Source organism: Hemiscyllium ocellatum, chromosome 37, assembly GCF_020745735.1.
Source record: "Hemiscyllium ocellatum isolate sHemOce1 chromosome 37, sHemOce1.pat.X.cur, whole genome shotgun sequence".
NCBI lineage: Eukaryota > Metazoa > Chordata > Chondrichthyes > Orectolobiformes > Hemiscylliidae > Hemiscyllium > Hemiscyllium ocellatum.
The window spans coordinates 45,344,382-45,367,954 of NC_083437.1; the positions used below are offsets into that span (position 1 = coordinate 45,344,382).

The following is a 23,573-nucleotide window of genomic DNA, read 5'->3' on the forward strand; positions in this document are numbered from 1 at the left end:
CTGAAGGTGCTGGGAATATGGGTCATGGGGGTTGGTTGTGTCATTCCCTGAGCAGACTGTCGGTCATTCAGTAGAATGCCTCATCACCAGAACTTTCCAACAAGCACCAAGACATCTCTTGGCTTGTGGAGAGAAGGGCATTACCTGTGAAATCCTTCATGTATGCCCAGTCAGTCTGTACCACCGTACGCTGCCCACAAAGTGGCTGTGGGGAGGGGAGGTATGGTCGAGGTAGAGACTGTTAAACATCTCCTGCTGGGAATGTGCCTTTGCAAAGGAATTCTGGAGGAAGGTGCGTTTAATTTTTTGAGGTTCGTCTCGAACAGTTCAATGACGTGGGACTCTGTGCTCCATGGTCTGTTCCCTGGGACTCACACCAAGACAATCATCGACTGCACTTGGAGGACCATCAACTTGGTGAAAGATGCTCTTTTCTTGACACTTGCTGATTTTCCGGTAGAAAAGCAAAATATTGCAGTTGCTGGAAGTCTGAAAGACAAATTGGAAGTGCTGGAAATTGCAGGTCATGTATAAGGGACAGGGCGTAGTTAAACCCCTCAGGATGAACATTACTGTTTTGAAGGAGTGTCATGTTGAATTGGAAATGTCAATGTTGAGATAAACAGCATAAACAACACAGATGTAGGCACTCCCCAGGACATGAACTTGTTCACTTTATCCTTGAACACATACTAATTTGCATTATATTTAATCAAATTAGTTGCACTGGCAAATCTCTTTGTTTTATGAAAAATGGATCAATTGAAAGATAATCTGAGGTTCCATATATTTATAAAATTCTACTCATAGTAAGTTCAAAGTTTTAATTCGTGCTGTTGTCAAAGTCAACTATTTCAGACAGACTCCATTGTAGGAAGTACTAGAGATGCTCAGCCACAGTGTACACATGACCATCTTCTGACTTCTGAAGGTGTCATAGAACATAGAACATAGAAGGATACAGCGCAGTACAGGCCCTTCGGCCCTCGATGTTGCGCCGACCGAGTCCTACCTAACCTATACTAGCCCAATAACTTCCAAATGCCTATCCAATGCCCGCTTAAATGAACATAAAGAAGGAGAGTTCACCACTGATACGGGCAGGGCATTCCATGAACTCACAACCCGCTGTGTGAAGAATCTACCCCTAACATCTGTCCTATACCTACCACCCCTTAATTTAAAGCTATGTCCCCTAGTAACACCTGACTCCATTAGCGGTAAAAGGTTCTTAGTATCTACCCTATCTAAACCCCTAATCATCTTATACACTTCTATCAGATCTCCCCTAAACCTTCTCTTCTCCAATGAGAACAGCCCCAAGTGCCTCAGCCTTTCCTCATAAGATTTTCCTACCATTCCAGGCAACATCCTGGTAAACCTCCTCTGCACTCGTTCTAAAGCTTCCACATCCTTCCTATAGTATGGCGACCAAAACTGCACACAATACTCCAGATGAGGCCTCACCAGAGTCTTATACAACTGCAACATGACCTCAGGACTCCGGAACTCAATTCCTCTGCCAATAAAGCCCAGTACACCATATGCCTTCCTCACAGCACTATTTACCTGGGTGGCAACTTTCAGAGATCTGTGTACATAGACACCAAGATCCCTCTGCTCATCCACACTACCAAGTAGCCTACCATTAGCCCAGTAATCCAACATCTTGTTATTCCTACCAAAGTGAACGACTTCGCACTTAGCTACATTGAATTCCATTTGCCACATTTCCGCCCAGCTCTGCAACTTATCTATATCCCGCTGTAACCTACCACTTCCTTCCTCACTATCCACAACTCCACCGACTTTTGTGTCATCCGCAAACTTGCTTACCCAGCTTTCAAGTCCTTCCTCTAGATCATTTATAAAGATAACAAAAAGCAATGGTCCCAAAACAGATCCTTGTGGTACACCGCTAGTAACTGCGCTCCAAGATGAACATAATCCATCAACTACTACCCTCTGTCTCCTTCCAGCCAGCCAATTCCTAATCCAAACCCCTAATGTATCCTCAATGCCATACCTCCGAAGTTTTAGCATTAGCCTACCATGGGGAACCTTATCGAACGCCTTACTAAAATCCATATACACAACATCTACTGCTTTACCCTCATCCACTTCCATAGTCACCTTCTCAAAGAACTCAATAAGGTTTGTGAGGCACGACCTGCCCTTCACAAAACCATGCTGGCTATCCCTGATCACGTTATTCCTACCCAGATGTTCATAAATCTTATCCCTTACCATTCTCTCTAAGACTTTGCCCACCACTGAAGTCAGACTCACTGGCCTATAGTTACTAGGGCTATCCCTACTCCCTTTCTTGAACAATGGGACCACATTCGCTATCCTCCAGTCCTCTGGTACTATTCCCGTTGACAATGACGACATAAAAATCCAGGCCAATGGCTCTGCTATCTCCTCCCTAGCTTCCCATAGGATCCTGGGGTAAATGCCATCAGGCCCAGGAGACTTATCTATATTCATCCTTTCCAATATTCCCAAAACCTCTTCCCTGCATATTTCCAGGGCATCCATTCTAATTATTTGTGATTCCATATTCACATCAGCAACAGTGTCCTGTTCCTGAGTGAATACTGATGAAAAGTACTGATTTAATGTCTCTCCAATCTCCTCCGCCTCCACACACAACTTCCCACTACTATCCTTGACTGGACCGATACCTACCCGAGTCATCCTTTTATTCTTGACATACCTATAGAAAGCCTTTGGGTTTTCCCTAATCCTACCAGCTAAAGACTTTTCATGTCCCCTTCTCGCTTTTCTTAGCTCCCTCTTTAGCTCCTTCCTGGCTACCTTATAACTCTCAATCGCCCCTACTGAACCTTCACGCCTCATCTTTACATATGCCGCCTTCTTCCCTTTCACAAGGGACTCCAATTCCTTACTAAACCACGGCTGCCTCACAAGGCCCTTTACACCATGCCTGACTGGTACATACCTATCGAGGACACGCAGTAGCTGCTCCTTGAACAATCCCCACATCTCATTAGTGTTCTTCTCCTGAAGCCTGTTTTTCCAATCCACACAACCTAAGTCATGCCTCACTGCATCATAATTTCCCTGCCCCCAGCTATAGCTCTTGCCCTGCTGCGCACGATTATCCCTCTCCATCACTAAAGTAAAAGTCACTGAAACCAGACTGAAACTGTCTGGTTTCAGTCACTCAGGTTTTTTTTAAAAAGAACAATGTTCTCCAGGCTCCTGCATTAACAGCAGTATGAAAGCTTCAGTAACCTCTGAGGTAACGGTAACAACTGCCAAAATAAAAAAAATGTTTCTGCTGTTTATCTGGAGGTTCCTCTGATGTTACGCTAGGAAACTGGAGAAAACTGCTAAAATTCTCCCGGCAAATACTTCTCTCATCTCTATTCTCCAAATTCATTTTCTCATCCACGACTCTCTGGTCTTATTGGTAACATTGTTAAAATAACACCTTTAATGAAGCAATGTGTTCCAAGGAGCATCCCAGCTGAGGGTTCAATTATATTAGTGACTACTATTTGGGAATTTCCTCTCGCACAGTACGTTGACTGTGCTGCTTAATGTTTGTGGTATTGAAATGAAATCTCAATTGCTCTGTCTCCCTTGCTTCCCACCCACCTATGTCTCTCTTCAATTTTTAAGTGTTTTAAGACCCAGGTTTGTTCTTGCCAATCACCACCATTCAATTCACCTCACCTTTGCATCTCTTAATGGCGCAACATCAAGGGCCGAAGGATCTGTACTGCACTGTAATGTTCTATGTTGTGAGTTCTCTTTTCAATGTTGGGGAATCTAAATCGCAAACCTTCACCCAAATTCTATATTGTAGCTCGGTATATATTCCATGTTATGCTTCCTGCCTGACTGCCCAGATGTTTGGTCCGGGTAGTGTTGAAGATCCATCTCCTTGGGTTATCTACTCTTTGAGGAGGGGATGTTGGTTGAAATCTCTGGTCTTTATTTTAGGTTCTCCAACGTGAGGCTCCTTATCCTATTATCCTGCTCCCTCAGTTTGGAGGTTACTGGATCGAGGGAACAAACCATGAAATCAGAAGCCTGCCTGAAACAGAGCAGCTCTCATCTCCTGCCTCCAAACTCAAACTAGAGTGTAACTCTATTGCCAAGCTCTACAGGAAACATTTCTTGGGAAAGGTATGGAAAACCTGATCAAGTTGTAACATATGGAAGAGTCCATTAACTGTAAATAAATAAACTCCTTTTACAAAAATAATCCAAAATGTATTCTAAAATAACAGACATATGACATCGAGGAAATTCTAGTGGTGTCACAGTCCAGAGCACAAGCCCCGCATTTTACCTCATGTCTTCAGAAACGCCTTGTTTTATTCCATTGAGTTTTAATGACAACATCTGCAACATTACACAATGGAACTCTCAGTCTCCATTCATAAACATATCTTAAGTACATCATAAAGGTTGCAAACATGAAAGAAATTATGTAAACTATTCACAAAATGATTTATTTTCTCTGTCACAAGTCTCCCAGTTTCACTTGTAATAAAGCAGTCCCACTGAATTAGCAAATGCGCTCTGTGCCAGTGATGTGTAGCAGGAAGAGGAAGCTTCCTGAATTTGGAAATGAAAGCGTGTAAGATGTGAAAAGGTTGTTTTCCCCTTGTGGGAGAGTCTAGGACCAAAGGGCATCATCTCAGAGTAAGGGGATCACACATTTAAGAGATGAGGAGGAATTTATTTTCTCAGAGACTAGTGAATTCTTAGAATTCTTTACTGCGGAGGACTATCGAGACTGGGTCATTAAGTATATTCAAGGCTGAGATAGACAGATTTTAATCAGTGAGGGAATCAAGGGTTATGGGGAAAAGGCAGAAAAGCGCACTTGAGAATGATCAGATCATCTATGATCTCATTGATTGGCAGGGCAGGCTCGATGTGCCTATTCCTGTTTTGATTCCAACTGACATGTTCAGACTCGAGCTGATCAGTGTCATTCATACGGAATGTGACATCAATCTCCTTATGAATATTTAATGTCATGTTTGTCCTTTTCGAACAGGAACATTTTAATTATTACTGCGTCGACAGTGCACTCGGCCATTTGGTATTCTCCCTCAAGTATGATGTCATTGGTGACCAGGAACACCTCCGGCTGTTGCTCAGGTGGGTCCAGGGATTTGAAAATCCTGTGAACGTCTCACCCACCAACACATCCCACATTGGGATTGGCTCATTGACAATACTCTCTTCCTAGAGCAATTTGTTACAAAGGCACCATTTACAACTCCCTAAATATTCCAAATATTTCCAGTAATTTGCAAAATAATTGCCTGTATTTACCTAGTCAAAAAGCTCTGCTGATTTCAGCTGAATGTTACTCTTCAGACAGTTCCACTTGACTGGTCACACCTCACTAACATCTGGGAATGGGATAGGGAGCGTTTCTTGGGGCAGTCACTCCATTAGCAGACTGGCCCATTAACATCAACCTCAGCCAATGGTGGGGGGGCAGAGGCGAGACAAGCAGCTGGGAGCACAGAGAAGTCCCTTCTGATTGGTCAGTACTGGAGTCAGACTGTCTGAGGGTGGGGTCTGGGAGTGAAGGTTAGACAATCACTGTTTATGGAGCAAAGGAGGAGGGTCACCTTTTCCAAGGGAGAAGGCAATGGTTCACCTCTGGGAACCCTGTGCCTGGTAATGTCACTGTTGCTTTATGCTGTGCAGTTATTAAGTGAGAATTCCTGATTTTTAGAAATAGTTTGCTTCTTCTCTTTGGTTTGATTCTGTAAAGTGGGAAATTGATTCTTCAGTGAGTTTGAGGCTGTCATCTTATTCCAGGAGTTTGACTTAAACAGATTAATGTTCACTGCTGTGGACTCAAGCCAGTGGTCAGACCTCCCAGATCATTTTTTTCCAGCTCACATGGGTCCAATATCTGATACCTGAGTCTAATTTTCAAACCAAATTCTATTATTTTTACAGTATGTCACAAGTCTCTTTAAAATGAGCAGATACATTTGCTTAAAGTCTTCATTAAAATGTGTTTGGCAAAATAATTCCCCTTTGTTTAGAAATATAAAATTTAATTATAAGAAATAATCTTGTGCATAGGTTAATTTACATCTTTTCTCCACAGAACCAAGCACAAAACCTACCAGGATGTGGTTCCAATATCCTGCCTCACTGAATTCCCCAATGTGGTTCAAATGGCAAAGGTATGTATCTTTCCTGAAAAACAATAAAGTCTTTCCTGGTGAAATGTTTAAGGTGGATGCGCTGCAAATATGGATATGAAGCTCTGGGTTTCCTGTAGCTAAAGTAGGCGCTGTCTGGAAAGTCATGTCATGGTGGTACTTAGAATCATAGAGTCGTACAGCATGGAAACAGACCCTTTGGTCTGACCATAATCCCAAACTAAACTAGTCCCACCTGCCTGCTCCTGCTCCATTCCCTTTCCCATTCATATCTTCTCTAAGTGTCTTTTAGATATTGTAATTGTACACCCATCCACCACTTTGTCAGAAGGTTCATTCCACATGTAAACCATGCCCTGTGTAAAAAAAATTGATCCTCATGTCTTTGTTAAATCTCTCTCCTCTCACCTTAAAAATGTACCCCCTAGTCTTGAAATCCCCGTCCTAGGGAAAAGACATCTACCATTAGCCCTATCTATACACCTCATATTATATAAAATATAATATTATTTAAGGTCACCCCTCAACCCCCTACGTTCCAGTGAAAAAAGTCTCAACCTATCCAGCCTTTCTTTATAACTCAAACCTTCCATACCTGGCAACATGCTGGTAAATCTTTTCTCAACCCTCACCAGCTTAATAGTATCCTTCCTATAACTGGGCGACTGAAACTGGACACCCTACTCTAGAAGAGGCCTCACCAATGTCCTGTACAACCTCAACATGACGTTCCAACTCCTATACTCAAAGGACTGAGCAATGAAGGCAAGCGTGCCTTTTTAATCATCCTGTCTATGTGTGATGCAAGCTTCAAAGAATACTGTACCTAAACCCTCAAGGTTCTATGCTCTACAATCTACCCAAGGCCCTACCATTAATTGTATAAGTCCTACTCCTGTTCGTTTTACCAAAATGCAATACCTCACATTTATCCAAATTGAACTCCATCTGCCATTTTCAGCTCCTTGAGCCATTTGATCATGTTTTCTTATAATCTCAGAAAACCTGCTCCACTATCTACCATGGTGTCATCTACAAACTTACTAACCATGTCTTCCATATCCTCATCCAAATAATTTAGATAAATGACAAACAAAAGAGGACCCAGCACCAATCTCTGTGGGACCCCACTCGTCACAGGCTTCAGTCTGAAAAGCGACCGTCCACCATCACTCTCTGCCTCCTGCCATTAGGGCCAATGATGTACTCAATTGGCAAGCTCACCCTACATCCCATGTGATGTATCTTTACTAATTAGGCAACCATGTAGAACCTTGTCAAAGACTTTACTAAAGTCTAAGTAAACAATGTCTACTGCTCTGCCCTCATCATCATCTAAGAAGAGCCAGGAGGGGATATGAGATGTCATCAGCAGATAGGATCAAGGAAAACCCTAAATCTTTTTACAGGTATTTCAGGAATAAAAGAATGACTAGAGATAGATTAGGGCCAATCAGAGATAGTAGTGGGAAGTTGTGCATGGAGTCAAAGGAGATGCGGAGCGCTAAGTGAATATTTTTCATCAATACTCACACTGGAAAAAGACAATGTTGTTGAGGAGAATACTGAGATACAGGCGACTAGACTAGACAGGATTGAGGTTCACAAGGAGGAGGTGTTAGCAATTCTGGAAAATATGAAAATAGATAAGTCCCCTGGGCCAGATGGGGTTTATTCTAGGATTCTTTGGGAATCCAGGGAGGAGATTGCAGACTTGGCTTTGATTTTTATGTCGTCATGTCTGTAAGAATATTATCAAAAGACTGGAGGATAGCAAATGTTGTCTCCTTGTTCAAGAAGGGGAATAGATACAACCCTGGTAATTATAGACCAGTGAGCCTTAGTTTGGTTGTGGGTAAAGAGTTGGAAAAGGTTATAAGAGATAGGATTTATAATCATTTAGAGAGAAATAAGTTGAGGGATAGTCAACATGGTTTTGTGAAGGGTTGGTTGTGCATCACACACCTTACTAAATTCTTTGAGATGGTGACCAAACAGGTGAATGCAAGTAAAGCAGTTGGTGTGGTGTATATGGATTTCCATAAGGTTTTTGATAAGGTTCCCCACAGTAGGCTATTTCACAAAATACAAAGGCATGGGATTGAGGGTAATTTCATGGTTTGGATCAGAAATTGGCTACCTGATAGAGAGTGGTGGTTGATGGGAAATGTTCATCATGCAGTTCAGTTACTAGCGGTGAACCACAAGGATCTGTTTTGGGGCCACTGCTGTTTGTTATTTTTATAAGTAATCTAGATGAGGACGTAGAAGGATGGGTTAGTAAGTTTGCAGATGACATCAAGGTTGGTGAGTTGTAGATAGTGCTGAAGGATGTTATAGGTTACAGAGGGACATAGATAAGCTGCAGAGCTGGGCTGAGAGGTGGCAAATGAAGTTTAACGTGGAAAAGTGTGAGATGATTCACATTGGAAGGATCAACTGGAAGAAAGAGTGTTGGGCTATGGGCAAGATTCTTGGTAGTGTAGATCAGCAGAGAGATCTCGGTGTCCACATACATAGATCCCTGAAAGTTGCCACCCAGGCTGATAGGGCTGTTAGCTTTAATTAGTAGAGCGATTGAGTTTCAGAGCCACAGGGTCATGCTGCAGCTTTACAAAACTCTGGTGTGGCTGCACTTGGATTATTGTGTACGGTTCTGGTCCGCATTACAGGAAGGATGTGGAAACTTTGGAAAGGTTTCAGAGGAGATTTACTAGCATTTTGTCTGGTATGGAAGGAAGGTCTTATGAAGAAAGGCTGAGGGACTTGAGACTGCTTTTGTTAGAGAGAAGAAGGTTGAGAGATGACTTAATTGAGATATATGAAATAACCAGAGGGTTTGATAGGGTGGACAGTGAGAGCTTTTTTCCTCAGATGGTGATGGCTAGCACAAGGGGACGTAGCTGCAAATTGAGGGATGATAGATATAGAACAGATGTCAGAGGTAGTTTCTTTACTCAGAGAGTAGTAGAGGCGTGGAACGCATTGCCTACAACAGTAGTAGACTCGTCAACTTTAGGGGAATTTAAATGATCATGGATAAACATATGGATGAAAATGGAATAGTGTAGGATTGATAGGCTTCAGATTGGTTCCACAGGTCAACAGAACATCGAGGGCTGAAGGGCCTGTACTGCGCTGTAATTTTCTATGTTCTATGTTCTAAAATATCCACAATTGAAGTTGGTCTCACAGGTCTATAGTTCCTCGATTTCTCCTTTTGACCTTTCTTAAACAAAGGCACAACATTAGCCACCGTCCAGTCATCACGCACTTCACCCATCGTTATACATCATACTAATACTTTTGCAAAGGATCCAGCAACTTCCTCCCATAATTCCCAGTTCTGGGATACCGTAGATTAGGTCCTGGAGATTTATCCACCTTTATATTTTCTAAGGCCTCCTGAACCTCCTCCTAAAATGTGAACTAATCTCAAAACATCACTGTTTATTTCCATACATTCTCTCATCTCCATTTCTTTCTCTGCAATAAAAACTGATGTGAAATATTCATTCCCTCAATGGTCCAAAGTGTTCAGACATCTCTGCCAACACAGCCCTGGCTGGTACAGTGATTGGGTACAATCCTGGTAGCAGCTCACATGTCAAAGATGGCAGCTTGTGTGGGAGCAGCAGGTTCTGCTATTTTCAAATGTTTCCTGGTTTTAATTTCACACTCTTCCCAGAGGAATGTGGTGTGGTTACCTGTTCCAGTTCCAGATGAAAATGATAACAGGGACTTGTCTGTATCTGTTTCTCTGAAGTGTTGCTCAAATTATACTGAGCTTTCTCTCAGTATTCCAGAAGGCAGTGACTGTCAGCATTAGTGACAGTCAGTATTAGTGCAGGGCAACTGTCTTGCTTTGTATTTTATTTTCTGAATAAATGGTTTTGCTACTGAACTGAGAATTAGAATGAGGTTTATAATCAAGCAGTGATCAGACTTGGCCTTTGATTGGGGTCAGAAAAACTCACTCTGAAGGAAAGCCACAGTGAGTTTAGAGCAAACTTTCTGAAGCTTAACTTAAAGATTGTTTGTCATTTTTATAAATAACCTGGGTGAAGGCTTAAAAGGATATGTTAGTAAATTTGCAGATGACACGAAGGTTGGTGGAGTTGTGAATAGTGCTGAAGGATGTTGCAGCTTACAGAGGGACATAGGTAAGCTGCAGAGCTGGGCTGAGACGTGGCAAATGGAGTTTAATGTGGAAAAGTGTGAGGTAATCCACCTTGGAAGGAGCAACAGGAATGCAGAATACTGAGCTTATGGTAAGGTTCTTCTTGCTGTTGGAGATCAGAGTGATTTAAATTGTCTCATGCATCTCCTTTTTTCATTTAGGTTAGAAATAAATAACAAAATATTGGAGATTATTTGGAAGTACTTCTAAACACTTCAATGATTAAGATACCAACTTTAAAAGTTTAGGTAGTTGGCATTTTAAAATTTTCACCTTGGTTTCTTGAAGACAGTGTGGAATTTTGAATAAATTTAAAATGAACTAGCACTGCCACAACATATGGCAATTGGATGGAAGTACTGTTGATCTTGAGAAGACTCCAGGACTGCTCAGTAACTCACCCAATATCAATCTCATAGCCTGGTCACTTCACTATCATGATGGGACTGCAACAGCAAAACTCAAAGATATTTCAGTTTTGATGAGTGTGTGAAATTATCTGACTTTTTTCTGTGCTTCAAGCCATTCCTGTCAAAACTCAACAAAATACTTTGAGTGCCATTCAAGAAAATGAGAATTGTTTCTATTGAAAGCATCCAACAAGCAGCAACTCCTGTTAAGTATCATTTGTTTTACTGTGTGTGTATGTGGGTTTGTGAGACAGAGAGAGAGAGAGTGTGTGTGTGTGTGTGTGTGTGTGTGTACGTGCGTGTTTGTGAGAGTGAGAGTCCAGGTCTGTTCCAGCCTGCAGTGGTCTCCCACATTACATTGCTGATCAGTGCACACTTGTGGTAGAGGTCCTTGTATCAGGTCAATTGGTGAATAAGACCTGATGCCAGAGGTTGAAGTGATCTTTTGTTTCTCTATCTGCAGCTTGTTTGTGAAGAAGTAAATGTGGACCGTTTCTTCCCTGTTTTATACCCTAAGGTAGGTCTCAATATGATTCAGGTTTTCAATTCCTTTCATTCCCTTGATGTATTTTTCAGCAAAATGTTTCTGTCCCTGTTTTTGCCCATGCTAGGGATGTTAATGTCAAAATACTATGTAGGAATGAAGTTGAATGCATTGGGCTGCCAGGAGTTTTGTTACACTTTCTTTTGTATTTTACAGGCCTCACGGTTAATTGTAACATTTGATGAGCATGTCATCAGCAACCATTTCAAGTTTGGGGTTATTTATCAGAAGTTTGGCCAGGTGAGTGCTTTGTGCTCTATCAGGAGTCTACTAGGTCTTCCTGTTGAATTGATAGTGCAGTACAGTAAGATTTCTAATGATTCCTTTATTGCTGTGCTGTAGGATCTTGCGGGCCTCATTCCCCTACTTATGTTCATTTCAAAAATATACATTATTCATAAAAATATCTTGACATATATACATAGTCACTAAAGCGGTTCAGTTCTGGACCAGAGCATATGAGAAAGCAAACAAACATTGGAGTTATCCAGCAAACAAACCAAAGGTATTTCTTATCTGTACAAGAGTTTATTTACAAATGTTTTAGGCACCAAGAAGGTCCAATAACTGAACAGACCCCCATTTAACTTCAGCAGGAAAACCTCAGACAGTGGTCTTTCCCCACTGTACCTTGGCAGCAACTGCCCCAGGCTTTACTGCATCCCTCAGCACATAGTCCCGGACCTTGGAATGTGCCAGTCTGCAACACTCGGTCAGGGTCAACTCCTTCAGCTGGAAGACCAAAACATTTCAGGCAGATCAAAGTGTATCTTTCACTGAGTTGGTGGTCCTCCAGGCACAGTTTATGTTTGTCGCAATGTGCGTCCCAGGGAACAGCCTGTACAGCACAGAGTCCCACGTCACAGAGCTGCTCGGGATGAACCTTGACAAAAACCACAGCATCTTTTTCCCGAGTTCCTTTGCAAAGGCACATTCCAGCAGGAGATGTGTAACAGTCTCTACCTCCCTCCCCACCCCCACAGCCACTTCGAGGGCAGTGTGCAGTGGTGTAGACCAACTAAGCATACATGAAGGATCTCACAGGCAGTGCCCTCCTCCCCACCAGCTGAGCGATGTCCTACTGCTTGTTGGAAAGTTCTAGCAATGAGACATTCTGCTGAATAACTTTGACAGTCTGCTCAGGGAATCGCTCGACAGGATCCACCCTCTCCTTTTCCTGAAGGGTCTTGAAGACGATACATGCTGACCACTTCTTGATGGACTGATGGTCAAAGATGTTTCTTTTCCACAAATTTCTCCATGATAGACAGATGATACAGAATGGTCCAACCACTTTTAGCATCCTGTGGCACAAGGCCAGTCCCATCCTTCCCAACACTGGGGATAGGTAGAACCTCAGTATGTAGTGACACTTGGTGTTTGTTTACCAACAATCTATGCACAGATTGATGCAGCTACACATAAAGGTGGCCATCAGGATAAGGAAGACATTGGGTACATTCTCACCATTCCCCCTACCCCCCCCACTCCTTATCCAGTGATTTGTACATGGTTTCCCTGCAGACACCATGTGGAAGGTGGCTTGGGTGACTGAAACAGTACAGTGTTGGGGAATGGGCCAGACCTGCACAACGTACAAGTCACACCTGACAGCCATCACAGTCAGAAAGCAATCACAAGAAAACAGTCAGTCTAGTCTAACACACGGCACCGTTTTAAAACAGAGTTCAATTCACAACGGAAGAAGTTTAAAAATGGGCTGAGTTTGAAATTCGAGCACCCCTCTGATTACAGCCACCTCGGAATGAGCTTCCAACACAGACATCCTGTCATTATACGGTGGAGTGTGACGAGTGATTGTTTATTCTGTACCAATCTCATGTTTTATCGAAACAGGTTTGTGTGCTTTTAGTGAAAGGTGGAAATAAAGGCAGTCCTTATATTTTAAAGAGTACGAGAACAATGGGTTGCAAGAAGTGCTGCATATCTGCTTTCTCATATTTTTATGCAGCTGCAGCATATTACAAATGGTACTTCAGCCTTTCAAAGGAGCCTTTGAAATCTGAGCAGCATGAGGATCATCGAATGTAAACTTTCAAATAATTAATTCTGTCCTATATTTAAATGCATTTTCCTTCTCTCTGTATAGCCTTTCCAGATCCATCTTGAATGACAATGACTCTCACACTAATTCAGAAGGATTTAAAGAATGTTTCTTTGTATTAGCAGAGAAATAGTCATCAGAATGAAATACATTTAATCCTAAAATAATATGAATGTTCAACATTAATAAATAGGATATAAGTCTGTACAATCAGGATCAGCATCACTGTTACTTTATTCAGCCTCTTGTGGTCTTAGTAACAATCTGAAGGCAGAATAGTCTTTTTTTTTAACAAAATATATTCAATATGGATGTAAGTTTGCTCGCAGAGCTGGAAGGTTTGTTTTCAGATGTTTTGTCACCATACTAGGTGACATCATCAGTGAGCCTCCGGTGAAGCACTGGTGGTATGGCCCGCTTTTTATTTATGTGTTTAGGTTTCCTTGGATTGGTGATGTCATATCCTGTTTTTTTCCAGGGTGGTAAATGGGATCCAAGTCAATGTGTTTGTTGTTGGAATATTCTAGAATATTCAATATATTCTTAATAAGAAATATGCAATAATTTTAACTTACTTTACTGTTAATTGACCAGTTTACCAATTTTTTTGTAGAATGTAAATGTAGTGGGGAGGCAAAAGTCTTGTGGTAATATTGGCTAAATTATTAACACAAACACCCAGGTGAACTTCTGGGGACCCAGGTTTGAATCCTGACGGTAGAATTTGAATTTAGTAAATTAATCTGGGATTAAGAGTCTAATGATGATCATGAAACTGTTATTGATTGTTGGGAGGTTGATGCACTTTCAGGAAGGAAACTGCCCTCCTTACCTGGTCTGGCCACATATAACCCCAGACCCACAGCAAAGTAGTTGACTCCTAACTGCGTTAACAACTTGGGATGGACAGTGAAAGCTGGCCTAGTCAGTGAGGCTTCTATCCTGTGAATGGATTTTTAAAAAACTAAAGACCTGTGTTTATACAGCACTATTTAGGATGCCCCAAAAGTTTCACTGTCAAGGATGCAGCTATTGTTATAATGAGATGAAGGCAGGGACTTAAACATCCTTTATAAAGTACAATCTGCAATACCCTCAAATACCATAATCTTCCCAAGGTGGCAGCACTCAACACCAAGGTTCACTCACTCCACTGTTTGCCATGCCTCCAGCTGACAAGCCCCAAAATTCTAGAATTTTATTCGGAACCTCTCTACCTCTCTCCTCCTTTAACACATTCCTTAAAATGTAAGTCTCTGACCTAGGTTTTGGTCATCTGTCCTAATGTCTCCTTATGTGGCTCAATGTCACATTTTGTTTTGATAACAATAATGTGAGCACTTTGGAATTGTTTATGTTGCTAAAGGTGCTATATAGATGTAGGTTGTTGCTCTGCTGATGCAGGAATTGTTGTAATCGAAGAGTGAAATCCCCATTCTGCTTGATTTGAAATTAGACAAGGCACAGGGAGATCCCCCAAACCAGCTGAAATACAATGAGCTAACGTTTGGAAAGCAACATTTCCCAAAATTTTGCAGATTAAAATCTGAATTTAAAATATACCCTCATTTTAAAATGATCAAAAGGTTAGCAGGGCCAGTTTTATATTTTGTACTTTGGTGAAAAGACAAATTACTAAAATGACTATTAGGCTCTTGCCTCCCCACTACATTTATATTTGACCAAAAAATTGACAAAGCAGTCAATTAACAATAAAGTAAGTTAAAATTATTGCATATTTCTTATTAAGAATATATTGAATATTCTAGAAATATGGTATTCCAACCTGAACAAATCATCAACAAACAAATTTTATTAAATAGAATGTTTTGACCAATGTTTATCCCTCTATAATGGTGAGAGCCTGGCATGTCTGTGGATCAGATGTTATTTGCCACTTGTCAGCCCAAGCCTGGATATTGTCGAGGGCTTGTTACACATGGACGTGGACTGCCTCAGTGTCTGGGGAGTCATGAATGGTGCTGAATATTATACAATCTTTGGTGAACATGCCCACTTCTGATCTTACGATGAGGGGAAGGTTATTGATGAAGGAGCTGATGATGGATCACACTCGCCCACACTACCTGGGTTGGGCCATCCCATTTTGTAATACTGTAATACAGAAAAATGGAAATTAAACCACTGGAACTCTTTTAATCCAAGATCTACAGGTTCAAAAATTTAGACATGGTGACGTGAAAATATCCAAAGGTAATCCTGTATTTTTTAAAATAAGTATAAATACCACAAGTTAGTTGGAATATTTGACTAGGCTTAACAACTATTGAATTCCAGCAGACAAACACATAAAGACAGCAAAAGTCAAAATTATTTTTGCTTGTATAACAGACTTCAGAGGAAGAGTTATTTACCAACAATGAAGAAAGCCCTGCCTTTGTTGAGTTCCTGGAACTACTAGGTGAGAAAGTTGAGCTTCAGGACTTCAAAGGGTGAGTTTTGTTTGGGTACCGTACTGACCAAATTTATAACTTTTGTTCACATTGTGATCACTGGAGAGGGGCAAAAATAGCACAAATGTGCACTGACCCTGTTTCTAATCACCAAACAGCCATTTGGAGCATCCCTGCAGTGTGGAAGCAGGCCAATTAGCCCGTTGAATGTCTGAAGAGCATCCCACTCAGACCCAACCCCCTACCCTTGTATTTACCACGGTTAACCCACCTAGATCACAGGACAATTTAGCATGGTCAATCCACCCTAACCTGCACACCTTTGGGTTGTGGGAAGAAACCCTGAAATTTCTCAAACATCACAATCAGGCAGTGAAATTAAACAAAATAGTCACAATTTGAAGACTATCCAATGATGTGTCACTGTGTACTGGATCACATGGATTGAGTACAAAACAGTTCAGTCTAATTCATTTGTTCAGTTTTCTTGACAATGCCCTGACCAATCAAAGGGTAAAAAATGAGGTCTGCAGATGCTGGAGATCACAGCTGAAAATGTGTTGCTGGTTAAAGCACAGCAGGTTAGGCAGCATCCAAGGAATAGGAAATTCGACGTTTCGGGCATAAGCCCTTCATCAGGAATCTTTCCTGATGAAGGGCTTATGCCAGAAACGTCGAATTTCCTATTCCTTAGATGCTGCCTAACCTGCTGTGCTTTAACCAGCAACACATTTTCAGCCTGACCAATCAAAGTCAAGTTTTAGATTAGATTAGATTACTTACAGTGTGGAAACAGGCCCTTCGGCCCAACAAGTCCACACTGACTCGCCGAAGCTCAACCCACCCATACCCCTACATTTACCCCTTACCTAACACTACGGGCAATTTAGCATGGCCAATTCACCTGACCCGCACATCTTTGGACTGTGGGAGGAAACGGGAGCACCCGGAGGAAACCCACGCAGACACGGGGAGAACGTGCAAACTCCACACAGTCAGTCCCCTGAGGCGGGAATTGAACCCGGGTCTCTGGCGCTGTGAGGCAGCAGTGCTAACCTTGAAATCAAAAGAAGGCTTAGCTGTTAATTGTCAATCATCAGTAGCTGCTGGATTTTCCATGCCAATAACTCATACTCTGAGAATCTACTTGCAATCAATCAGCCACCTCTTCTCTTTCAGGATAAATGTCAGTTTTCTCCACGATTACAAGGTGAAAAGCTTTAACAAAGTGTGTGTTTTTTTCAGCAATGCTAACAATTGTTGCTTATTCCAATAGAGGATAACTAAATAATCAGGGCTTGGTAAACTGAGAGTTGAAGCTTTAATGTGTGGTACAACATGCAAGAAATGTGCCTACAAGCGAACAGTTCCATTCTGTATAAATCCAGAGCTACCCCTTAAAAATCCATTTATAAACCTTGAGCAAAATAATAGAGACTGAGCTGTTTTATACTCAATCCATGTGACCCTGTACACAGTTACACATCATTAGACAGTCTTAAATTTGTGACTATTTTGCTTAACTTCACAGCCAGATAGTGAGGCTGAGAAACACCAGAGACTGCACTGATTCTAATGATTTGCAGGCGGGGTCCAAAGGTAATTTTTCTAAATTTGAGAAAGTTACAAAGCTAAGTAGAAATATTTGTTGTGATGAAGATATAAAATATCATTGGGAAGAGTTGGACAAAAACAGAGTATCTGGAATATAATGTAAAAGTATGAAGTTAGTCACTTTGGGAGGAGGAACAAATGGGCAGTGTTGTTTAGATTACAAAGTGTAGATGTGCAAAGGCACCTCAATTGTCCTTGTCGATAAGTTATGGAAGTCTAACGCACAGGTGCAGCAAGCTACTGGGGTGGGTAGGGAGCAAGCTACTGGGGTGGGTAGGGAGGTGCTGCTAACGGGCTGTTAGCCTTTATTAAAAGATGTTTTGTGAACAGGAAAGATGAAGTATTGCATCAATTTTATAGGAGCTCAGTTAGACTGTGCCTGGAGTACTGTGCACAGTTTTGGTCTCCTTCTCTCAGACAAGATGTTATTGTCATAGAGTGAGTGCAGTGAAGGCCCACCAGACTGGTTCCTGGGATGGTGGGACTGTTCTAGAAAGAGAAATTAGGCAAACTGGGCCCGTATTCTCCAGAGTTCCAAATGATGAAAGAGATCTCATTGAATCCCACAAAATAGTTAAAGGGATAGAAGGGAAGATGCAGGTAAGAAGTTTTCCTGATTAGGGAGTCTAGAACTGGAGGCATAATTTAAAATTAAGGGGGTTTTCGCCATCAAAATAACCTACTTTCTATTTATCCTCTCAAATTAAATTCCCTACAGTGTGGAAACAGGCCCTTCGGCCCAACAAGTCCACATTGACCTTCCGAAGAGCAACCCATTCCCCTACATTTACCCCACACCACATGCAATTTAGCATGGCCAATTCACCTAACCTGCACATTTTTGAACTGTGGGAGGAAATCGGGGCAAACCCGCACAGACACGGGGAGAATGTGCAAACTCCACACAGGCAGTTGCCCGAGGTGGGAACTGAACCTGGGTCTCTGGTGTTTTGAGGCAGCAGTGCTAACCACTGTGCCACCGCGCTGTTTACTTCAATCAGATCAGTCCGTAATCTTCTATTTGACTTAGTCTCAGCAAACTCTGCCTATAATTTAAGCTTTTAATTTTTAGCGTTAAATTTGTGAGAGAGCAGTGGTTTCAGGATCATCAGGCCTCTCTCCTGATGAAGGGCTTTTGCCCGAAACATCAATTTTCCTGCTCCTCGGATACTGCCTGGCCTGCCCTGCTTTTCCAGCACCACTCTAATCTTGTTTCAGAATCAATGTTTGCAGGGAACCCAGGGTGGGGTGGTGGGGGGGGGGGGAGGTGAAAGTTTAATGCTTCTTCCTGACACGCTTTAATCTACCATCTGAGAAGAGATGGCAATCCATTAAAGACAGGTTACAAAGGACACATGAAGGACACATTGGAAGATTACCCTGTGCTAGTTGCCCCTTGTATTAATGAGATCCTTTGTTCCTCAGCTTTCGTGGAGGCCTGGATGTTGCACATGGTCAAACAGGAACAGAGTCGGTTTATACCAAATTCAGGAGCAAAGAGATTATGTTCCATGTTTCCACAAAGCTGCCGTACACTGAAGGTGATGCACAACAAGTAAGTCTGGGCTTACACAGTTAGGGACAAATGGTTTTGTGATCATTCTTAATGCTCACAGTTTAGGGTCTGTTCTGGAGAAAGTACAAAGCAAACCAATTGAATCATATCAATGTTCCCACTCTCCATTCCCACCTCGTCCTAGCTCCGGATATTCGAATGGCTGACTGGGTGCGGATACTGCTTGATCCTGCTCTGAGCTTCTTGAGCAGCAAGGGAATGTGAGCAGGTTTGCACAGGGTTAGCAGGTCTCAGTGACCCGGGCTGGGAGTGAGGAGAAAGGTGTAAGATACAAACTGCTGCTCCCATCCTCTAATTTGATGCTGGTTGGCTGCACTGCTACAGTCTGAGGGCATGTAACCAATCATAAAGCTTTGCTTGAGGATCAGCTGACAAAAGCACCATTAGATGCGTTTTCTGTTTAATACATCAATTCAAGAAAAAGCTCATTACAACTTGAGCTTTTCTAACACACTGGTGAAATCGCAGGAGATCAAAGTTTTGGCAGAGTTCCATTAACTATGTCAGAGATTTTGGTCGCTGTTCCTTCTGATTCTTTGTGCATTCAACCTCATCCTGGTTTCAGTGAGTAAACTTACTGAATCATTTCATCTCCAAGTCAGCGGAATCTTCTCAGTAGTGTGTGTTTGAGGGTTTAGACCATGTGTGAGAGGGGAAGATGTTGTCACAGGCTATGCCCGTTTCAGAGCCAGCCTGCAGGGCTGTGCCACCCTGTGCTCAGTCTAAAGTAGAGTGCTGAATCACCTGTTTAATGCATATAAACGGTATAGCACTCTTCAGAACTACCAGCTTGCTAGTGAATGGCACAGTAAGCTGTCGTGGGAGCCCACTGTCCTTTCATGGTTCCTTCCATCTTTTCCCTGTATTCCATTCTGTAAGTTTCCAATGATGAGTCTACATTGTAGCATAAAAACATCAGAGAAGCAGAGTCAGTGGCCAGAGAAATACTCATAATTACTTCTGACAGTCTGATTGCCGTAGAGGAGAGCAAACTAATAACAGCTGATTTGACAGAGGTGTTTAAAATCTTGAATATTAACAAGAGAAAGTGCAGTCAGTGGCTGTTGATTGATAGAGCACAGAGGTGATTGGTTAGAGAAGCAGCAGGGACTTGAGAAAGTATTTTTATGCAGCAAGTGTTTTGAGTTTGAAGAGTACTGCCTTATGTCACAGCAGATACAGATTCAAAAACATAAATATAAATTGCTGGAAAAGCTCAGCAGGTCTGGCAGCATCTGTGGAGACAAATCAAAGTTAACCAGAATTCTGAGGAAGGGTCACTCGACCTGAAACATTAACTCTGATTTCTCTCCACAGATGCTGCCAGACCTGCTGAGCTTTACCAGTAAACAGCATCTGCAGCTCTTTTGGTTTTTATTTGGATATAGACTCAAAATCAACTATTAAAGAGAAGTTGGATAAATGCTTTAGGGAAAATGCAGTAATGAAACCAGATTTATGGAAAAAATGTGACTCTGTTTGAAAGAATCAACAAAGGCACTATGGACCTCCTCCTGTGCTGCACTATCCCAGGATTCTGGGTCGAAATGTTTGTAATCTTTTAGCTGCTCTGCTATTTTATGCAGTGGGTTAGAATGATCCAAAATGATAGGGCAGCAGAAACCTGTTCAATAAAAACATAGTGGACAGTGGTGAGGGGACATAGCTTTAAATTGAGGAGTGATAGATATAGAACAGATGCCAGAGGTAGTTTCTTTACTCAGAGAGTAGGAAGGGCATGGAATGCACTGCCTGCAGCAGTAGTAGACTCACCGACTTTAAGGGCATTTACATGGTCATTGGATAGACAGAGGAATAAAAATGAAATAGTGTAGGTTAAATGGGCTTCAGATTGATTCCACAGGTCGGTGCAACATCAAGGGCCGAAGGGCCTGTACTGTGTTGTAATGTTCTATGTAAAAACTTTCAGAACAGAATTGCAGAAATAAAAAAACAAAAAATGACCTAGTCCACTGGGGGGAATGTGGGTATGTGGCTGTAATTGGATCGCCCTTTTAAAGAGTCTGCATAGCTGTGATGGACCGAATGGCACCCTTTGTGAGGTTTAGCACAATAAAATGGTTCTGTAGCACAGGGACTGTATATATAGACTGCTGTGCAACACAGGGACTGTATGTGCACTGCTTCTGTTATCGATTTGGGCAGAGCAGGGGGAGCACAGAAGAAATGATTGAGTATTTTGAAATGTTGGTTTGACTGGCTGAGTACCGTCTGACAGACTGAGCCTTTGGCAACGTGGAGCTGCTGTGTTAATATCTGCTCCATGCCAACCACGACTGTTTCTGTGATAAGTGACTTTCTTGATTTAAAACAACAATGTGTTCAATTATTGGTGTGAAATATACTCGAGTGTGAGTTTACAATGAGTGCATCTATTTAAAATACAAAATCAATTTAAACAGTCATCCACTGCTCAGCCCCGTCTCTTACCTGTAAGTTCAAACTGATATCTGTGAAGTATGTTTATGGATTCACAGACATGTGGCTTGTTTCTCTATTCAGCTTCAGAGAAAACGACACATAGGAAACGACATTGTGGCCATCGTCTTTCAGGATGAAAACACCCCCTTTGTGCCAGATATGATCGCATCTAACTTCCTGCACGCTTACATTGTTGTCCAGCTGGAAAGCCCCTGTAGCAGCAACACCATGTACAAGGTAACCCTGGGCAGCAGCCAGGCGCTTGGTTCACCACCAATGGCTCATTCATCCCATTTAATGTGACTAATTTTTAAAAATTATTTGGGCCCACCATGGCACTATCTCATTTCTGGAGACTCACTCTCAAAATGGCTACATAATACACTGATATGTTTTACTCTGAATTCAGTAAATCCCGGAGTGAGAGGTCATGGGCGGCACAGTGGCACAGCGGTTAGCACTGCTGCCTCACAACACCAGGGCCCTGGGTTGAGTTCCACACTCAGGCGACTGTCTGTGTGGAGTTTGCACACTCTTCCCTTGTCTGCATGGGTTTCTGTCAGATGCTCTGGTTCACTTACACAGTCCAAAGATGTGCACTTTGGGGTGGATTGGCCATGCTAATTTACCCCATAGTGTTCAGGGATGTGCAAGATAGTTGGATTAGCCATGGGAAATACAGGGTTACAAGGACGGTGTGGGTTGGATGCTTTTCGGAGGGTTAGATTTTAGATTTAGATTACTTACAGTGTGGAAACAGGCCTTTTGGCTCAACAAGTCCACACCGACCCAGTCCCCTACATTTACCCTTCACCTAACACTATGGGCAATTTAGCATGGTCAATTCACCTAATCTGCACATTTTTGGACTGTGGGAGGAAACTGGAGCACCCAGAGGAAACCCACACAGACACGGGGAGAATGTGCAAACACCACACAGAGAGTCACCTGAGGCGGGAATTGAACTCGGGTCTCTGGCGCTGTGAGGCAGCAGTGCTAACCACTATGCCATCATGATGGATTTGATGGGCCTGCTTCCACACTGTGGAGATTCTGTCTCATAAAAACTTATACAATTCCAACTGGACAAGGTGAGGTAAATGCTGGAAGGTAGTTTCCAATGGTGGGTGAGTCCAGAAACAGGGGGTGACAGTCTAATGATATGGGGTAAGCCATTTAGGACCGAGATGGGAAGACATTTCTTCATCCAAAGCATGTGGATTTCTCAAACATAGATCATGGTTGAGACTGAAACAGTGAATGTTTTCAAGAAAGAGTTAGATATATGTGTTAGGGCTGAGGGAACTAAAGGGTATGGGGAGAAAGCAGGAGCCTGAGTTGGATGAGCAGCCATGATAGTGGAGTAGGCTCGAAGGGCCAAATGGCCTACTCCTGCTCCTATTTTCTATGTTTCTGTGTCTCTATCCTCCTGATGGTTATCCAATGCAGGAGATGACTGCTGGAAACACAAGAATGTGCACATCTCCTGACAGCCAGCATCTAAACTTGGCAGCAATGCTCCAAACCATTAAATAACCAATGGTTACTCAAAATCCAAATTCCCAGGCAGCAGAAAGTTGATGGGAAGAAAGCAGTGGGTGATGGGAGATTCACTGTCTGTCTCTAAATGAACACTTTCAAAAGGAAGGAACTCACAAAGGGAAGAGGAATTAGGAAGTGTGATAAATTGATCTCAAAACTTTTCTCCCTCCATTCCAGTCAGATTCCCAGGTGGAAACATTGAGAAAGGATTTCCAGATGGGAGGAGCAGCTCAGGCGTCTCTTTGTTTGAATAGAGTGACAACATGGTGCCATGTGCTCCTATTGCACAGAAACTGAAAACCTCACCTCAAAATTCCCTAAAATCCAGGCAGTTCCTTTTGTTTTATAACCACACTGTTCAGAGGTAGAATGACACACCTCTGGAGTCAATTGGACTTGAACACAGGCTTCCTGACTCAGCGGTAGGCATTTCCCCTTTTTATTGGTACAACCAACACACAACTCTGCGAGCAATGCCAGAGCGACAGTGTCATTGGGTTGGAGAACTCTCCCATATAAAGAACTGAAAAAGTTTGTCAGTAAGATAGGAGATTCTCAGAGGTTCGATTATAAATATCTGCACTTCATTCATTCACTCATTACACCT

The 23,573-nt window shown here is 42.3% G+C and overlaps 1 protein-coding gene across 8 annotated transcripts in view; it reads left to right on the forward strand.

Annotated features, from left to right (window-relative positions):
- rap1gapa (RAP1 GTPase activating protein a) overlaps positions 1 to 23,573 on the forward strand; it is a 385,612-nt gene that overhangs the window by 290,303 nt on the left and 71,736 nt on the right. For all 8 annotated transcript variants that reach the window (XM_060852321.1, XM_060852322.1, XM_060852320.1 and 5 more), the window contains 8 exons: positions 3,976 to 4,161; positions 5,045 to 5,148; positions 6,122 to 6,200; positions 11,233 to 11,286; positions 11,470 to 11,553; positions 15,731 to 15,831; positions 18,832 to 18,961; positions 21,506 to 21,661. In XM_060852321.1, the coding sequence (XP_060708304.1) occupies positions 3,976 to 4,161; positions 5,045 to 5,148; positions 6,122 to 6,200; positions 11,233 to 11,286; positions 11,470 to 11,553; positions 15,731 to 15,831; positions 18,832 to 18,961; positions 21,506 to 21,661 (894 nt within the window). The remainder of the gene's footprint in view (positions 1 to 3,975; positions 4,162 to 5,044; positions 5,149 to 6,121; positions 6,201 to 11,232; positions 11,287 to 11,469; positions 11,554 to 15,730; positions 15,832 to 18,831; positions 18,962 to 21,505; positions 21,662 to 23,573) is intronic.